The following is a 14,953-nucleotide window of genomic DNA, read 5'->3' as shown; positions in this document are numbered from 1 at the left end:
CAGGAAGGAGGTGCATTCTGCAGGAACACAGACTATCAGAACTGAAGACGGTCTTCGTGCCCCAACCCCTCACTTTACAGAAGAGGAAACTGAGGTCTAGAGAAGCCAAGGGCACCTTTGCCCCCCCCCCCCCCCAGTATCATCGGTTTTAGATCTGGATATATGCGGGTGAAAGACGAGAGGCAGCCAGACACAGCGGTGAAAAGCAAGACTCTGGGGCCCACCCCGCCTGGATTCTAATTCCAGCCCCACCGCCTGCTCCATGCGTGACCCCGGGCAAGCTCTGTTTCTGCCGTGTGCCTCTGTTTCTTCACCTGTAACGTTATGCACAAATGTGAATCTGTACGGCCGCCTTCTGCAAAATGTTGGGCCGGTGTATAACCACCTTGTCCTGGGGCTGAGCTGACACCTCCCTCAGGGTCCAGGGATGCTGCCTCTGGACGCACGCCCAACAGAAACGCATTCGCATGTGCGCGTGGCAAAGACGAGAGAGGAATTTCCCGAAGAGTAATAATAACATAACCCACGTCACAGTCTGCTGTGGGGAGCAAATGAGGTAATATCCGTACGGTGTTTAGAACAGAGCGCAGCAGTAGGGAGGCTGACGGACGTGTGTGTGGTGATAAAAGCCCAAAGTCTAGGACGAGCACTCTGTCTCTGGGTCTCCTTCCTATGCAGAGGCTCCTCTCTTTCCCCGGCCCCCCATCTACCACGGGGGTCTTGCACGGGCCCCCAGGACACCAAGGATATGGAAGGCACAGAGAGCTTCAGCGACGTACCCAAAAGTCCCAAGCAGTGTGAGGCTGGACGTGGGTTCTTTCAACCATTACCCCTAACGCATACACCTTGACAGTCCATATATTTTTTTTCATGTTTATTTATTAAGGGGGAGGGGCAGAGAGAGAGAGGGAGACACAGAATCCGAAGCAGCTCCAGGCTCCGAGCTGTCAGCACAGCACCTGACGCGGGGCTCGAACTCTGCGAACCGTGAGATCATGACCTGAGCTGAAACCAAGAGTCGGACGCTTGACCAACTGAGCCACCCAGGCGCCCCGATAGTCCATATATTCTTAGACAGAAAGCCGTGCTCTCTGATCTTCATTCCTACGGAGCAAGAAAATAGCACGTGCCTGTCACTTACATGTGGCTCATATTCTTCTGCGGGCATCCTGGACTTAAGAAAAACCACCAGCCCTCCCACCCTGGTTCTAACAGTAAACAGGGCTGAGAAACACAGAGAAATGCCCCATCTCATTCTTCCCTAGCATTTCTCGCTATCGTGGTGGCCCATCGGCCCGGGAACACGGCTTCAGAAGGGCTGGAGAGAGCAGTGTTTTGCGCCCTTCTCGGCCGGGCACTCTCTCTCCCTGAGTTCTCGCATGGTCTGAGCCAGGAAGGGAGACAGGGCCGGGTCTGGGAAGGAAGAGTTGGCTGGGAGCACCCTGTCCACCTCTGAGGGCTGACTTTGGGCAGAGGAAGCAAGCTGGCCGTGGGACTCGGGGCAGGGTGTCCAACAGCCCTGCCCTGGGGCGTCCAACTCAAAGGTACTTTCAAGTTTCTGATGCCAAATCCTGTATCTGTAAACACAATGTGTTTCCTTTTTCATGCTGGGGTTGGAGCCGTTATTGTCTGGCACTTTCTACGCCGGCCGGAGCGTAAGCAGAGCACCGGGGGAAGTGGCCCCGGGCAGAGTCTCTCAATGCCACACAGATGTGTCTTGGGGGGGGGGGACGAGGGCCCCGCTTCTCAGGTGGGAAGGCCCCCCCCAACCCGGGAAGCCTCACCGCACCGGAGTCCTGAGCCCCGTCAGGATAGCTCTGGAGTTGTCCCCGTCCAGTCCAGGGGAACCTGCCTGGGAGGGGCAGACACTGTGGGAGGGCACTCTTTTCAGAGAACCTGGTCTCCCACGCTCTTGGCGAGAACAGAAAACACAGCAACAGAGCAAAAATGCACACGGAAAATGTGTCGCAGTGGACTGTGACCCAGTCCTGCCATGTGACAGGAGCCAAAGCCAGACCCTGCTTCCTCTGCAGAGCCTCAGAGCCTCCCCCGATCCGCGGCGTTGGGCCAAATTCCTCCCTTTGAACCGTGTTCACGGTTTAAAGTACAGGTGTACAAGAATTCGCCCTTCTCATGCACAGCCTCCCCCGCCTCAATGAGCGTACATCCCACCTGCAGGGAGGGCACCCACTTCACATGTCTTTACATCCCAGACCCAACAGAGCCCCCTGACCCCTGATGGCTCTAGAAACGTCCACTCCCGAGGGACTTCTTTGTCTGCTGGCTCGGGGAGCTGGGGCAGGTCTTCTGGGGCCAAAGATGTCATACAGTTTTCATCTCCTAGGCTAATCCTAAGTAAGACCAGCTGCCTCGCGTGTTATAACGTAAAGGACTCCAATACCCGATAACCATTTCTGGCCTTAAAGGAAAAGAGTGCTGTGATCGATTAGCAATGTCTGCCCTGGTGTCAGAACGGGAGGAGGGCTTTTGCTGAGTCCTCACCCCGGCCACTCCAAGCAGGAAACAGATCAAATCAGAAGCCCTGGCCAGTGATAATCAGACGGGCCGAGGGGGTCCATCTACTTGAGATGCTCCGCCAAGTATCGAACGCAGGGCAACACACAGGTGCTCTGGGAAACTACGAGAGATCTAGTCTCACTTCCCGGTTACCTAAGTAAGACTCGGTTATTCAAACCCAGCCCATTTAAAGGTCCCTACGGCCCTACAGATTGTTGAACTCAGGCGTGGAACTTTTGGAACGTGGAACAGACAACTGCTCGTGACAACCAATACTCTCCCCCCCCCCCACCCGATCAGCCTGGACGTCCGCCACACCTACAGATATATGGGTCTTCTGGATCTCCTCTACACCCATGAACGCACTGCAACACGAATTCATTTCACCCTAACGACAGCTAATACACCAGTCCCAACGGCAGAAGACCTGGGGACCTCCAGGGAATGCCTCGAACACGGGCAAAGGCAGAGCCTGCTTCTGGGGCAGTCACTGAAGCATCGGAAGAGAAAGTCCCAGATGAGAGGCATCCCACATTTCATCCATCCCGTGACCACAGCCCCTTCTTGTCTCTGTCAGAGCGCAGAACCCGCACAAAAGAACAGGGGGGAGGCGGGGAGAGGGGGGAGGTGAGGAGGGGGGGGATTCACACACGTTATACAATGTTTTGAAGGCCAATTAAAAGCCAATTCTGAGTTTCCAATAGGAATGCGTTTTTGGAACAAGAATACAACGATGCAATACTGAACTCACTATGTTGTCCGACACAGGTCAAGCCTCAGGACGACAGACAGCGTGGAGGCGAAGAGATAGACTGTGTCTGGAGGATCGTCTCAGGGCAGCTCAGATATTTCAGGTGTCGTTCAGAAAAACCGCCCCTCGGAGCTGGTTACAACAGGATGCAGTTCTTAGGTGATCAGCCTTATTATTAGTGTTATTATTAAGGGGTATTTTTAATTTATTTTTGAGAGAGAGAGAGAGAGAGAGAGAGAGAGAGAGAGACAGAGCATGAGTGGGTAAGGGGCAGAGAGAGAAACACACACAGAATCCAAAGCAGACCCCAGGCTCTAAGCTGTCAGCGCAGAGCCCGACGCGGGGCTCGAACTCACGAACCACGAGATCATGACTGAGCCACCCAGGCGCCCCCATGTGACCAGCCTTTGAAACGAGCATGATCGATACTCCCCCTTGCTCTCCGCGCATGCAACGGCCTCACTGAATAAGCCACCATGTGCCCCGCAGACCGCTCCACACTTCGTTGTGTCTGTGAAACACTGCCCTTTGGTGGCGGGGACGTCCATCTTTGGAAAGCTCCCATTCCGTGCGGTAACCCGATTCATCAAAACAAGGCACACGGGAAGCATCCGGTACGATGCCTGGCACTCAGTAGGGATCTGTGGTCTGTCCCCTTGGACCGCCACCGGAACCTCTGCCATTCCCCTTGGCCGCCCAAACCGATCGATGCCCCATCTTCCAAGGCTGCGGAGACCACAAGGGCACTGTGTCTTTCCAGACGGCAGGCAAAATACTGTGGGCCACTCTGTAAGTATTAGGCTTAAATCCTGAGCGTTTCAAAAGCCCTCTGAGACCTGCAGTCTCCCTCTAATGAAAGGCATTGCAGAAACCCAAGGTATGATTATCACTTCTGAAAGGAAGAAAAAAAAAAAAAAACCTACTGACTCACAAAATCTCCTTACTGGTGCATCGACAGCTAAGGCTGTTTTATAATCCAGTTCCCTAGAGAGCCATGTATTTTGGTGAGGCCAATGTGCATAGCAGACACTATAGAAGCCATCGAGATAACACGAAGAACAACCCAGTGGACATCTGAAGTGTAAACATAAAAGTCTATTAAGAATACAATGTTGGTTTAATCCCAAGACAAAAAATTTACTTAATGAAAAGCACAACTCATTTCAAGAAGGAAATATCGATACCAGCTGTGAGCAGAAAATGGGGGGATTCCTTCCAGGGAACATCTGAATTTCAACCCACTGCCTTTCCAATATTTACTCTGGACATAAAGTCTCAAATACTTTTCCGAGGATCTCATTTTTCTAAGGGAGGAGGAGGTCAGAGAGGAGTCTGGGCAGGGCCAAAAAGGCCTCTTGGCAAAGCCTGGAAATGCACAGACCCACCCTCGAAGGTTTACCCAGACACAAGTCTGTCTCCCGTCTCTCAGCAGAGGAGGGAGCAGCCTCCTTGCCCACCAGGTGCTCAGGAGAAGCCCAGCAGAGACCCTCCCTCCAGCTGCCGCGGGGCCCACCGAGATAAATGTCGGCCCTGCGTTACCAACATACGTGAGCCGCACCCAATGCGCCAGTAAACTCCCCTCTCCAGCAACACTCCTTGGCCCCTTCCTTGGTTTTTTTCCATATGTTCCAGAGAAGCAAGGGAGATAATGAGCACTAGGGAAAAGGAAGAGGCCTTATTAAAGAGGATTTTCTGATCACGAGCTCCGTTCCACCACCTCCGAGAGAGCTCGCGGGCCCTGGAGATCAAGAAAACGCTTGGCCATCACCAACGCTTGTGGATGTCAAGACCCACCAGAAAGCATCTAAAGTCTCTTCCCTTATATTCCTAACAGCCAGCTCCCATTCGTCCTGATGGCTAAAATGAAGGACAATTTCTTCCATGCAACTTCACATTTCAATATGTATGAGCACAATTAATGCAGCACGACATAATCAACATAGCCACGGAACCATCTCCACTTCCGGAAGTAACAGGTCGTTCCATCTTCTCTCCTGTATGTGGATACATAACGGCCCCCCACCCAACCACCGACCCAACTAACTATCCATGCATCATCCATCCGTCCGTCCATCCGTCCATCCTATGTGGAGTCAGCACAAAGGGTCCGATGCGATAAACGTCAGGTCAAAAAGTTTCTAGCTCCGCCATCTATTAACCACATGGCTTTGGGTAAACCATTTTAGTGTCTCTAGGTCATGGTTTTCTCATCTGTGAAATAAGTGCCATCATCCTGCTTATTATTAGCACAGCCTCAACGATTAAATGACTAATACGAGTGCTTGGCAAAAAATAAGCTCTCAACCGTTAACCACCATAATGACGGTAATTATGATAATTACGAAGACTGTAAAAACATTCACTGATCTACAGCTCTGTGCCAGGCTCTAGCCTAAGCGGCACATAATTTTAGCCTTCTGATTTTGCAAGAGTCTTTAGTGGGGCATTGGATTTCTCACAGCAACACCTCCAATATAACACCCCTCTCCTGCTGGGGATGATGGTGGGCCAAAGTGCGAGAGCCATTTACAGCATGAGGGACCCCCCCCCCCCCGCCCCACCGCCGCCAGCCAAAGCCATGTTTAAACAATTACCAGCATTATGTTGCAGGTACCCATGACCATAGGAGGCTAGCCCAGCACGGTGCTCATCTTGCAGAGACCTCTTTTGTGTGGGTTTTGGGTTTCAGCTGGGCAACGCAAAGCCATAGAGTGAGTCGCAAAACAAGTTTTCATAAGCTTACCCTGTCACAAACCAGGCAGGGGTTCACAGTGACATTCCCACAGTAAGATTAAACAGCATGCTTCGTCAGGCACTAAATACTAACACAGCTCCGATGTCAGGGGGACACTGATTAAAACTGATGTCAATAATTTATGAAACACAATATGGTCTTCAGATGCTCTTTTGAAAAAAAAAAAAAAAAAAGGAGGAAAAAGGGCCTAGCAACCCAGGTGGTTTAAAACTGTTCATGCATTTTCCCTTGAACGTACACACACCCCCACCATGCATGGATGCTTCTTTACGCAGTGAATGTAAATGCACATGTGTATAAGACCATGTGAATGCTGCCGATACATATGGGCGGAAGAAAGTATTTAGTTATCCCACTGAGGGCTGTCGAGGCTGTAACGTTATACATGGTCTTGTCTTTCATATTGTTTTGAGGGGTTTCTTTCCTCCAGAAGAAATCCAAAATTGGATTTAAAATAAAATGGGGCTTTACAAAGTTCACATTGATTCCGGAGAGAACTCAACCTTGAAACACCAGAAAGAAAGCTGACCAAAGGAGACCTATAGGACATACGCATTTCTTTTTCTTTCTTTCTTTTTTTTTTTTTAACGTTTATTTATTTTTGAGACAGAGAGAGACAGAGCATGAACGGGGGCAGGTCAGAGAGAGAGGGAGACACAGAATCTGAAACAGGCTCCAGGCTCTGAGCGGTCAGCACAGAGCCCGACGCGGGGCTCGAACTCACGGACCGCGAGATCGTGACCTGAGCCGAAGTCGGACGCTCCACCGACTGAGCCACCCAGGCGCCCCAGGACATACGCATTTCTTAGCAACCAGAAATTACTGCGGCCCCATCTAGAACCATGTAGTCAAATAATAACATCCATGGGTCTTTTTCTTAAGTTTTAGGGGTTTGGGGGGGGGGGCGGGGAGCAGGGGGGCTAACCTAGGGAAGGATGCCATTTTAGTCTATTATAAATCACTGCCTCATTATTTCATAAAGGCAAAGACAGAATAACACAGTGATGCTTCATTTTTTTTTTTTTTGTCAATACCGATTTTTGAAATTAAAAAACAACCTTCTTTACTTTGGCTTCGTTGTAAATAATCGGGGTAGCTTGACTTGATATGTCAACAGTGTGAAATTCACAAGATGGGATTAGGTTGGGGAAAAAAATCTGAGCCGCTGATAGTACAAAAGTTAGTGTTTGAAGGATTTATTAATGCTTTTTTTTTCCCCCCTAGCACAGTGCCCTGTAGTGTCTCAGAACACCTGTCAAATACTAATTCATTCACATATCTCCACTATAGGGCCTTTTCATAAAAAGCTCGACCTCTAATTGTAAATCACTTCTAAATTGTCTTTCCTGGCTTTCTCTTCTGTGGAATGATGGAAAAATCACCAAGATTTCAATTAAGACTTTATGGGAACTTCAACCTGACACTCCCGGGGCTATAACTACAAGATATCAGAACATCTATTCAAAAAGGAAACTATAAATAACTTGAACTTCGTTGAATTGGCTTTGCTTTTATGAGGTGACTGAATAATCGGCGAGATTTAAAGATACTTTAACTACTGAGAATTAAAATAACCTCAGTTAAAAACCAGAAAATATTGTCAGCTGATTGTTTGTCATGCAGATGATGTCCTTACCAGGCCTAATTAAACTTTTTGAACAAAAACACTTACTAATTACATTAGTTCATATGTTGATTGCTCAATTTGGCTTAAAGGAAAAAAAAAAAAAAGCAGTCAATCCAATTTGTGCACATAGTCAAGGCTCTGGTCAAAAGACAAAATCCTAAACTACAGAGACTATTCCAAAAGCATGACCATTGTTAACAACAAATGCGGTTTGTGTCTCCACATCCGAAGCGACTGGCAGAGAGCTGGGGGTAGGTGATGATTGTGAACGCCACGGGCTAAGAGGAATCTTCAGGCCAGTACAATGTTACCACAAGACCCAGTTTACTGGCCTCAGTGGAGCGAGCTGCTTTTGTCCAATTTCCACCCTGCCCGCTGACAACTGGAAGGTGTCTTTCCTTTGCACGTAGGAACTCAAACTGATAGCAAAACCGTGGGAGGCCCTTTAAATGTCAATAAAGGGTTTTTACGCACAAAAGGAAGAAAAGAAAAGAGGGAGGGGGAAAGAGAAGGGATGGGAAAAACCAACATTTCTGAAGGAACTGAGCAGATCAAAGGAATTTTATTCTCAAAGACCACTAAGTCAGGGTGTAACTACTAGCTGGCTGTGGGATCCTGCCTGAGCACTCTCTTCAATCTGGCAACCAGTCCCAAGTCCCTTAAATGAGGGGCATGAACAATCGGGTCTGCAAAAGCGGGACGCAGTGCAAAAATGGAGGCCGTGCCTGTGCAACAGGAGGCGAGACCCTCCGCAGACCAGGGCGCCTGACTGGGCCTCGGTGCCCACCCGGCTCTCCGAGACCTGTTTTGCGCCGGCTTGCTCAAAAATCTGCATCCACGAGGCACGAGGCACAAACTATGCGACAACAACATGACAATTAATCAGAACCAGACTCCGAAACGTGTGTTTGTGGGGACGAGCAAACTTAGCAATGTGCCACAGTGGCAGCTGGGGGGTGCGGGTGGGGGAGGGCGCATAACTATAGGTTCACAAAAGATGCACACCCCATGGCATGTTGAGGGGCGAAATAATTTTCATTAAAATAGAATGTGGAAATTGGAAATTTACATCTCATACTACAGTCCTCTGACATTCTTCTCCTCCTCCCCCCTCCCTTTTTTTCTTTCTTTCTTTCTTTTTTTTTTTTTTTTGCTGGGGAGAAACTGACTTTCTACTGCAGCAAAGCTGTACAATTCAGAAATAGAATGGATCTCTCTCTCTCTCTCTCTCTCTCTCTCTCTCTCTCTCTCTCTCTTTTAGCCTCATTTCTGACCCAACAGTGTTCACCAGTGCAAGCCTTGTCAGATTTCTTTCAGGACTTAAAACCCCATTACAAAGAGAGAAGCTGGATCCTTGGTTAATTCAAATCTGTTTCATTTCACCTAATTGTGACGCTAACAACACACACACACACACACACACACACACATTTTGGTACACTTTTCTGGACCAGGATTGAATTATTTTAAAATCATTACTGAACTCTCCTGTGTAACCTGTGGATAGTAATTAATTTAAATCTCATCTTGAAATCCCAGCTAACACACATACGCTGTTCAAAAGGGGCAGAAAAATATTTTTTTGCCCCAAACTATGAAAGGCAAATGGAGGACGCAGGAGGGATATAACTCGCCCCAAACTGCAAATCCCTTTGCCATCTCCCAAGGGATCTGTGACTGCCGAGTCGGAACCCCCCCCCCACCCACCCCGGGGAACAGGGCCGGGGTTCCCAACAGGGTGCCCAGCTGCAGCCCTGGGAAAGGGGGAGGGGGGGGGGGCGTACAGCGGAGGCGGATCCCAGCGTCCCGCCACACTGAGGTTAAAGACAGTGGATGCTTTGCATTTGAGCCCGGAGTTAGGGGGACCGGTCGGCAAGCTTCCTGCAAAACCCTCTCCCCCCGAAGCACTTCTCAGCCTTCCTGGCTTGCAGAGCCCGCCGGGCGCAAATCCGAGAGTCCCCGGCCAGCGCCACGCGCGCCCGTGAGCCGGCTCTCAGCCCTCCCGGGCCCAGGACTTCCCGGCACGCGCCTCCCACGGCCCGCGCGGCGTCCACGGGGAGGCGGTCCTCGGGAGCCCGCCCGCCCGCGTCCCCGCGGCGCCCCCACTCACCCACGCACTCGTTGGCCTCGCGGGCCGTGGCGCGCTGCCAGGGCCGGTCGTAGTGGAACGGCTTGCAGCGGTCGCATTCCGGGCCGGCCGTGTTGTGCCGGCAGTCGCACACCAGGCTGTCGTCGCGGTCGCGCACGCAGCGGGCCGCGTGGCCGTTGCACTTGCAGCGGCCGCCCACCTGCAGGTCGGACACGGCGTAGAAATACGAGTCGCGCGCCAGCTCCGAGTCGTCCTCGTTCTCGTCGCCGAACGTGTGCAGGCGGCTGAAGGCCACGCGGATGTCGGTGGCCGTGACCCAGTCCTGGAGCACCGGCGAGTTGTCGAAGTCGTGCGCCGAGGGCCGCCCGTCCAGCGTGCTGAAGGCGATGAGGCCGCCGGAGAGCGGGCGCATGTCGGTGTGCGAGTCGGTGCACACGGCCTCCTGCTCGTTCTGCTTGGTGATGGGCGCGCGGTGCGGCCGGTTGTACATCTTGCGGCACTGCGCGGAGTAGAACTGGAAGGGCACCCACGTGCGCCCGTAGTCCATGGACTTGTAGATGGCCATGGACTCGGGCCGCGGCGAGCAGAACTGCAGGCTCACGTAGGTCACCTCGAACTTCTTGCCGAGCGACAGCGTGAGCGTGACGTTGTGCGGGAACTGCAGGTAGTTCTCGGACTGCCAGCACGTCAGGTTGTGCGGGTTGTTGAGGTCGGTCAGGAAGGCGGGCGGGTGCGCCTTCTTGGGGTCGGACGCGTTGCAAAGGTGGCAGGAGCGCAGCCGCTCCTCGCCGCGCTCGCTCACCACGCAGTAGCGCGCCGGGGGCCGGCCGCAGGTGCTGGACACGCGCACGTCCTTGCCGAAGGCCGCGTTGACGAAGTCGGGGATGCAGCGGCGCGGGTGGCCGTTCTCGTCCGAGCAGGGGTCGGGCTGCGCCGCCTGGCCGGAGAACATGCTGAGCCCGGGCCCGCCGCGCACCGCGCCCACCAGGCACGCCACCGCCGCCAGCGCCGCCAGCGCCTCCCACACTGCGCGCATCATGCCGCGTCCAGCCTGCCCCGGCCCCGCCGCGCCGAGGAGTCGGTCCGCCCGCCGCAGAAGGCGCCTGCGGAGAGAGGGGAGCCGCGCTCAGCCAGCCCGCCCCGCGCCCTCCACCCCGCGGCGGGCGGCGAGCCCGGCTTCCCCGGCACCATCCCCGCCGGCCGCCCGCCCGCCCGCCCGCCCGCCTCGCCGCCCGCGGTCCCCGGAGGAGGGGGGGGGAGGCTCCCCCCCACACACACACCCCACCCCCGCGCCCCCCGAGCCCGTTCTCCCCCGGCCCGGGCGGCGAGCCGGGGCCGCGGGCTGAACGCTCGGCTCCCCGGGCCACCGCCGCCTCCACGCCGCCCGAGGGGGGCACGCCCGCGCCCGCCCGCACCCTCGGCGGCCGGCCCGCCCGGCGCCCCGAGCCCCGGCGCCGCCGCACAGCGCGGGGGACCCGCACGGCCCGCGCGCCCCCTTTTTCCGCCCGCAGCCCCCGGGGTCCCTCCGGGCCGGCCCGGGTCGCGTCCCCGCCGCTCAGTCCGCGCTCGGGACTTTACCTCCGGAGAGGGCAAAAGAGAAAGAAAAGTTTGCCCGGCCCCGGCCCGGAGCCCGCGCGCCGCACGGCGGAGAGCCTCTCGCTCGCGGCCAGCAGGCGCGTCCCGCCTCAGCGCGGGCTTGCGAGCTCCATGCCCGGCGCGGCCGCCGCTGCCCCGGCCCCGGCCCCGGCCCCGGCCCCGGCCGCCTGGCTCGCCCGAGTGACGCCGCGGCCGCCCGGCTCCCGCCGCTCCCGCCGCGCTCCGAGTGCCGCCCAGCCCGCGCCCGGGGCGCACACACACTCACGCTCGCTGGCGCGCACTCACACACACGCACGCACGCCCCCGAAGGCTCCGCCGCCGCCGCCGCCGCCGCCGCCGCCGCCGCCGCCGCCGCCGCCGCCGCCGCCGCTGCCGGGAGTGGGGGGCGGAGGGGAGCGCGGGGGCGGGGGGCGGGGCCGCCGGGCGGGGCGCCGGCCAATAACGTCGGCGAGCAGCCGCCCGCTCGCGAGCAAAGTTTTAACCCCGGGAAAGAAGAAAGTTAAAGGGAAGCGGCCCGGGGCGCGGGGCGAGCGCGAGCGCCAGCGGGTGGGAACCGGGGCGCCCGGGGAAGGGCCGCGGAGACAAAGAGAAAGCGAGGCGGCGAGCGCCCGGGGAAACCCCGGAGAGGGGGCTGGGCCCGGCGAGCACCCCGGGGAGGGGAGGAGGGGCGGGCCGGGGACTGTCAGCCTCAACCCCGGGCCCCGCGCCGCCCCGGGGAGCCCCGCAGGTTTCCGCCGGCCCCACGCCCCGGGGGAGCGCGCCGGCGGGAGGGCGGGGAGGGGGGGGGAGGGAGGGGACGCTGTGCTCCCTCCTGGTCCCAGCCAAACACATCTGTGTTTGTTTTCTTTGCTGCGCCGAGGTCGGGCCTTCCTCCAAGCCGGCCCGATGGCCCCCGGTGGCACCGCGCACAGGGCCGTGCCCCTGTGGGCAGACAGCCGGGAATGGAGAGGAGGAGGAGGAGGAGGAGGTCACCTCTGCCTGCTCACCCCTTCTTCCTGAAGCCCACCGGGGGCAGGTGAGAAGGGGCTACTGGCGTGTGCCGCCCCCCCCCTCCCCACCACAGTTGTCACCCTGCGGTTGGTTGGCCTATCTGCCGGAACGGGAACGCGGCTCCTCGCATGCCAGGGATGCGGTGCTGGGCTGGAGGCCGGAGGGGAAGGCCCCTTCCAGGCGGGTCTGCCGGCCTCAGGCTGGGGACAGCCCAGGCCGCCCCAGGTCCCCCCGCCACAGGCTTGTATTTTCAAGGGTGCTGTATACCCTGTTCTATCTCACGGGAGCCTCGCAACAGCTTTGCAAAGTAGGTCTGAACTCCATTTCGCAGATGAGGAAACCGAGGTCAAGAAGCTTGCCCCACGTCTCCCAGCTGGTAAACATCAATCAAATCCACGAATAGACACCGGGGGCTCCTGCCTCTCCTCCTTGTCAAATAAGCCCGCCCAATTATCCTCTCACGAGGCATCCTTGGGGCCACCCAGCTTCTCCTTGCCTCATCCTCTGCCACCTTACCAAAAGGACCGAGGACAGTGAGAGCCTCCTTTGACACTCTCGCAGCGGTAACTTTGAGGGAAAGAACACACCGGGCTGAGAGTTTCGAACTCAGTCGCAGTTGGTTTGTTACTTTTGGATGAATGATCTAGCAATAAATCTGGACTTTTGAAAGCCCAGGGTCCTGGTTCCGGCCCAAGAGCTGGCTTCCTGGATCCTCTCCATCGAGTGTCACGTTCGGTCTTATTGGCATTTTCATAAACTGTGAGAATCGAAGAAGGGGCCTCGGGGCTCATTTGGCCCAGCTCAGTCTCCTTGGGAAAAAACCGCCTTCCCCAGCCTCCCTGAGAGAGGGCCACCCAGGCCAGCTCTTCCAGGGATGGGACTTCACCCACAGCCCAGGGACATAAATGCGTTCCCTTGCCCGGGGTTCATCCTCTGCCCTCGGGGAACGCTTTAGTCCTGCCTTCTCCCCGTGCCACTGACCACTCCCTACGCTGTTTATTTCTGCCTTGCCTTGTGGCAGAGAGGATTCTCGGTGACTTATGAGGGTACTTACAACATGACAAAATAACATAAATTAGACAGTGGGGTGGGAGGAGAGAAAGGAGAGGTTTAATGCTTGTGGGCTGGGAGATCCCAGTGCCGTTCTGAAAGGCAACATAGCGATGAGGAGCAGCCCTTTGAAACCCGAGCGTGTGGCCTTGGCAAAGTTAGCATCCTTCTGTGTTTTGCTTTCTTCGTTTGTAAACAGGGGACAAGAATATCCATCTCATAGGGTTAGGAGCATCAAATGAGTTAACGCATACGAAGATTGTCGCTTATAATACGTGCACGTACACATCGTACTCCCGTAATGTACGTGAGTAAAAGCGTCTGTGTGAATATACCTAAAGCGAGGCGCATGGTGAGCGGATGTAACAATGTTCGTCGTTACTATTAAGCTGGTAGATCCTTACAGACGTTGGCAGTAACTTAAAGCAGAGCCTTTTAATTACACGGAGAGATGTTCATGACATATTATAAAATGGGGGGGGGGAGCAAATTATAACACACTGTGCCCCCAAAAGACACTATGCACAGTACAAGCTCATTTTTATTTTTATTTCTTAAGGATGCATAAAAAGACAACGCGGTTCACTGCCATCATCTCAGGATAGTGAGATTCCAGGTGGTTTGCATTGAGTTTTGCCTGCAGGTTCTCAAGGTTGAGTGGTAACTAAGAAGGGGAGCTAAGAGAGGGAAGAAAAACCGGGAGGAGTAGAAACGGGAATAGAGCTAAACTCCTCCCTGGAAGGCCCTGTTCACCTCCGGTGGGTGGGCCACAAATGTGTCCCTAAGCTTTCTTGCAACCAAAATTAAAAGGAGACCGTGTCGGTTAGACAATGCCCAGCGTCCTGAGATAAAAACAGACCCATTACTCCAAGAGAATTATAATTATTCGTGGTGCTAACGTCAGACAGGCATTTCTCCTGGGGGGGGGAGGGCGGTGCATAAAGGAAACACAGTATGTGATAGTGAGCACACATCCTCGACGGCATCACCATGGTGGTCATAGCGGCAAGCTCCGTGGGACAGTTTCTGTGATGGCCCATGACAGAAGCCGGTGGCGTCACACCAAAACACGAGTCGGGAAAAGGCAGTCCGGCCAGGACGGGTCTGAAAGAGGCACGTCGGGGAGCCCAGCTCACTGCCCACCCTACTTGGGTCTATTTTGGGGTTATCTACTGGGCTGGCTCACGGAGCTGGCTCCGAGCCTTCCTCCTGCTGTGCTGTTTCTGTCCGCAGAGTTTGTTTTTCTTTTTTTTAATTTTGTATTTTTTAAGTAATCTCTACACCCCATGTGGGACTCGAACGCATGACCCCAAGATCAAGAGTCACAAGCTCTACCCACAGAGCCAGCCGGGCACCCTCGTCTGCAGAGCTCTTGATGGATCCTGCATGGCAGCAAGTTTGGAAATGGAGCCTAGCTATTCTGTGTTGATAGCTGGGCTCGCGCCGTGGTCTTGGGGTGGGGGGAGAGGGGCACTTTGATCTTTTATTGTGGTCACTTGGGTACTAAGTGACTAAGTACTAGGTGACTTAGTACTAAGTGACTAAGTGACTAGGTACTGAGCATATCTTCCTTAATAG

General features: G+C 55.0%; 1 protein-coding gene across 1 annotated transcript in view; it reads right to left on the bottom strand.

Annotated features, from left to right (window-relative positions):
• The window catches only part of NTN1 (netrin 1), a 175,398-nt gene extending 163,908 nt beyond the window's left edge, over positions 1 to 11,490 (bottom strand). Inside the window, exons 1-2 of the mRNA XM_043583104.1 lie at positions 11,318 to 11,490; positions 9,761 to 10,842 (exon numbers count right to left, since the gene is read on the bottom strand). Coding sequence (XP_043439039.1) covers positions 9,761 to 10,778 — 1,018 coding nt within the window. The 5' untranslated portion in view covers positions 10,779 to 10,842; positions 11,318 to 11,490. The remainder of the gene's footprint in view (positions 1 to 9,760; positions 10,843 to 11,317) is intronic.
• Positions 11,491 to 14,953: the final 3,463 nt, after the last annotated feature.

The sequence above is a fragment of the Prionailurus bengalensis genome, chromosome E1 (genome assembly GCF_016509475.1).
Source record: "Prionailurus bengalensis isolate Pbe53 chromosome E1, Fcat_Pben_1.1_paternal_pri, whole genome shotgun sequence".
NCBI classification, from domain to species: domain Eukaryota; kingdom Metazoa; phylum Chordata; class Mammalia; order Carnivora; family Felidae; genus Prionailurus; species Prionailurus bengalensis.
The sequence above is the reverse complement of the archived record's forward strand: the minus strand, read 5'-3'. Positions and strand labels throughout refer to the sequence as shown.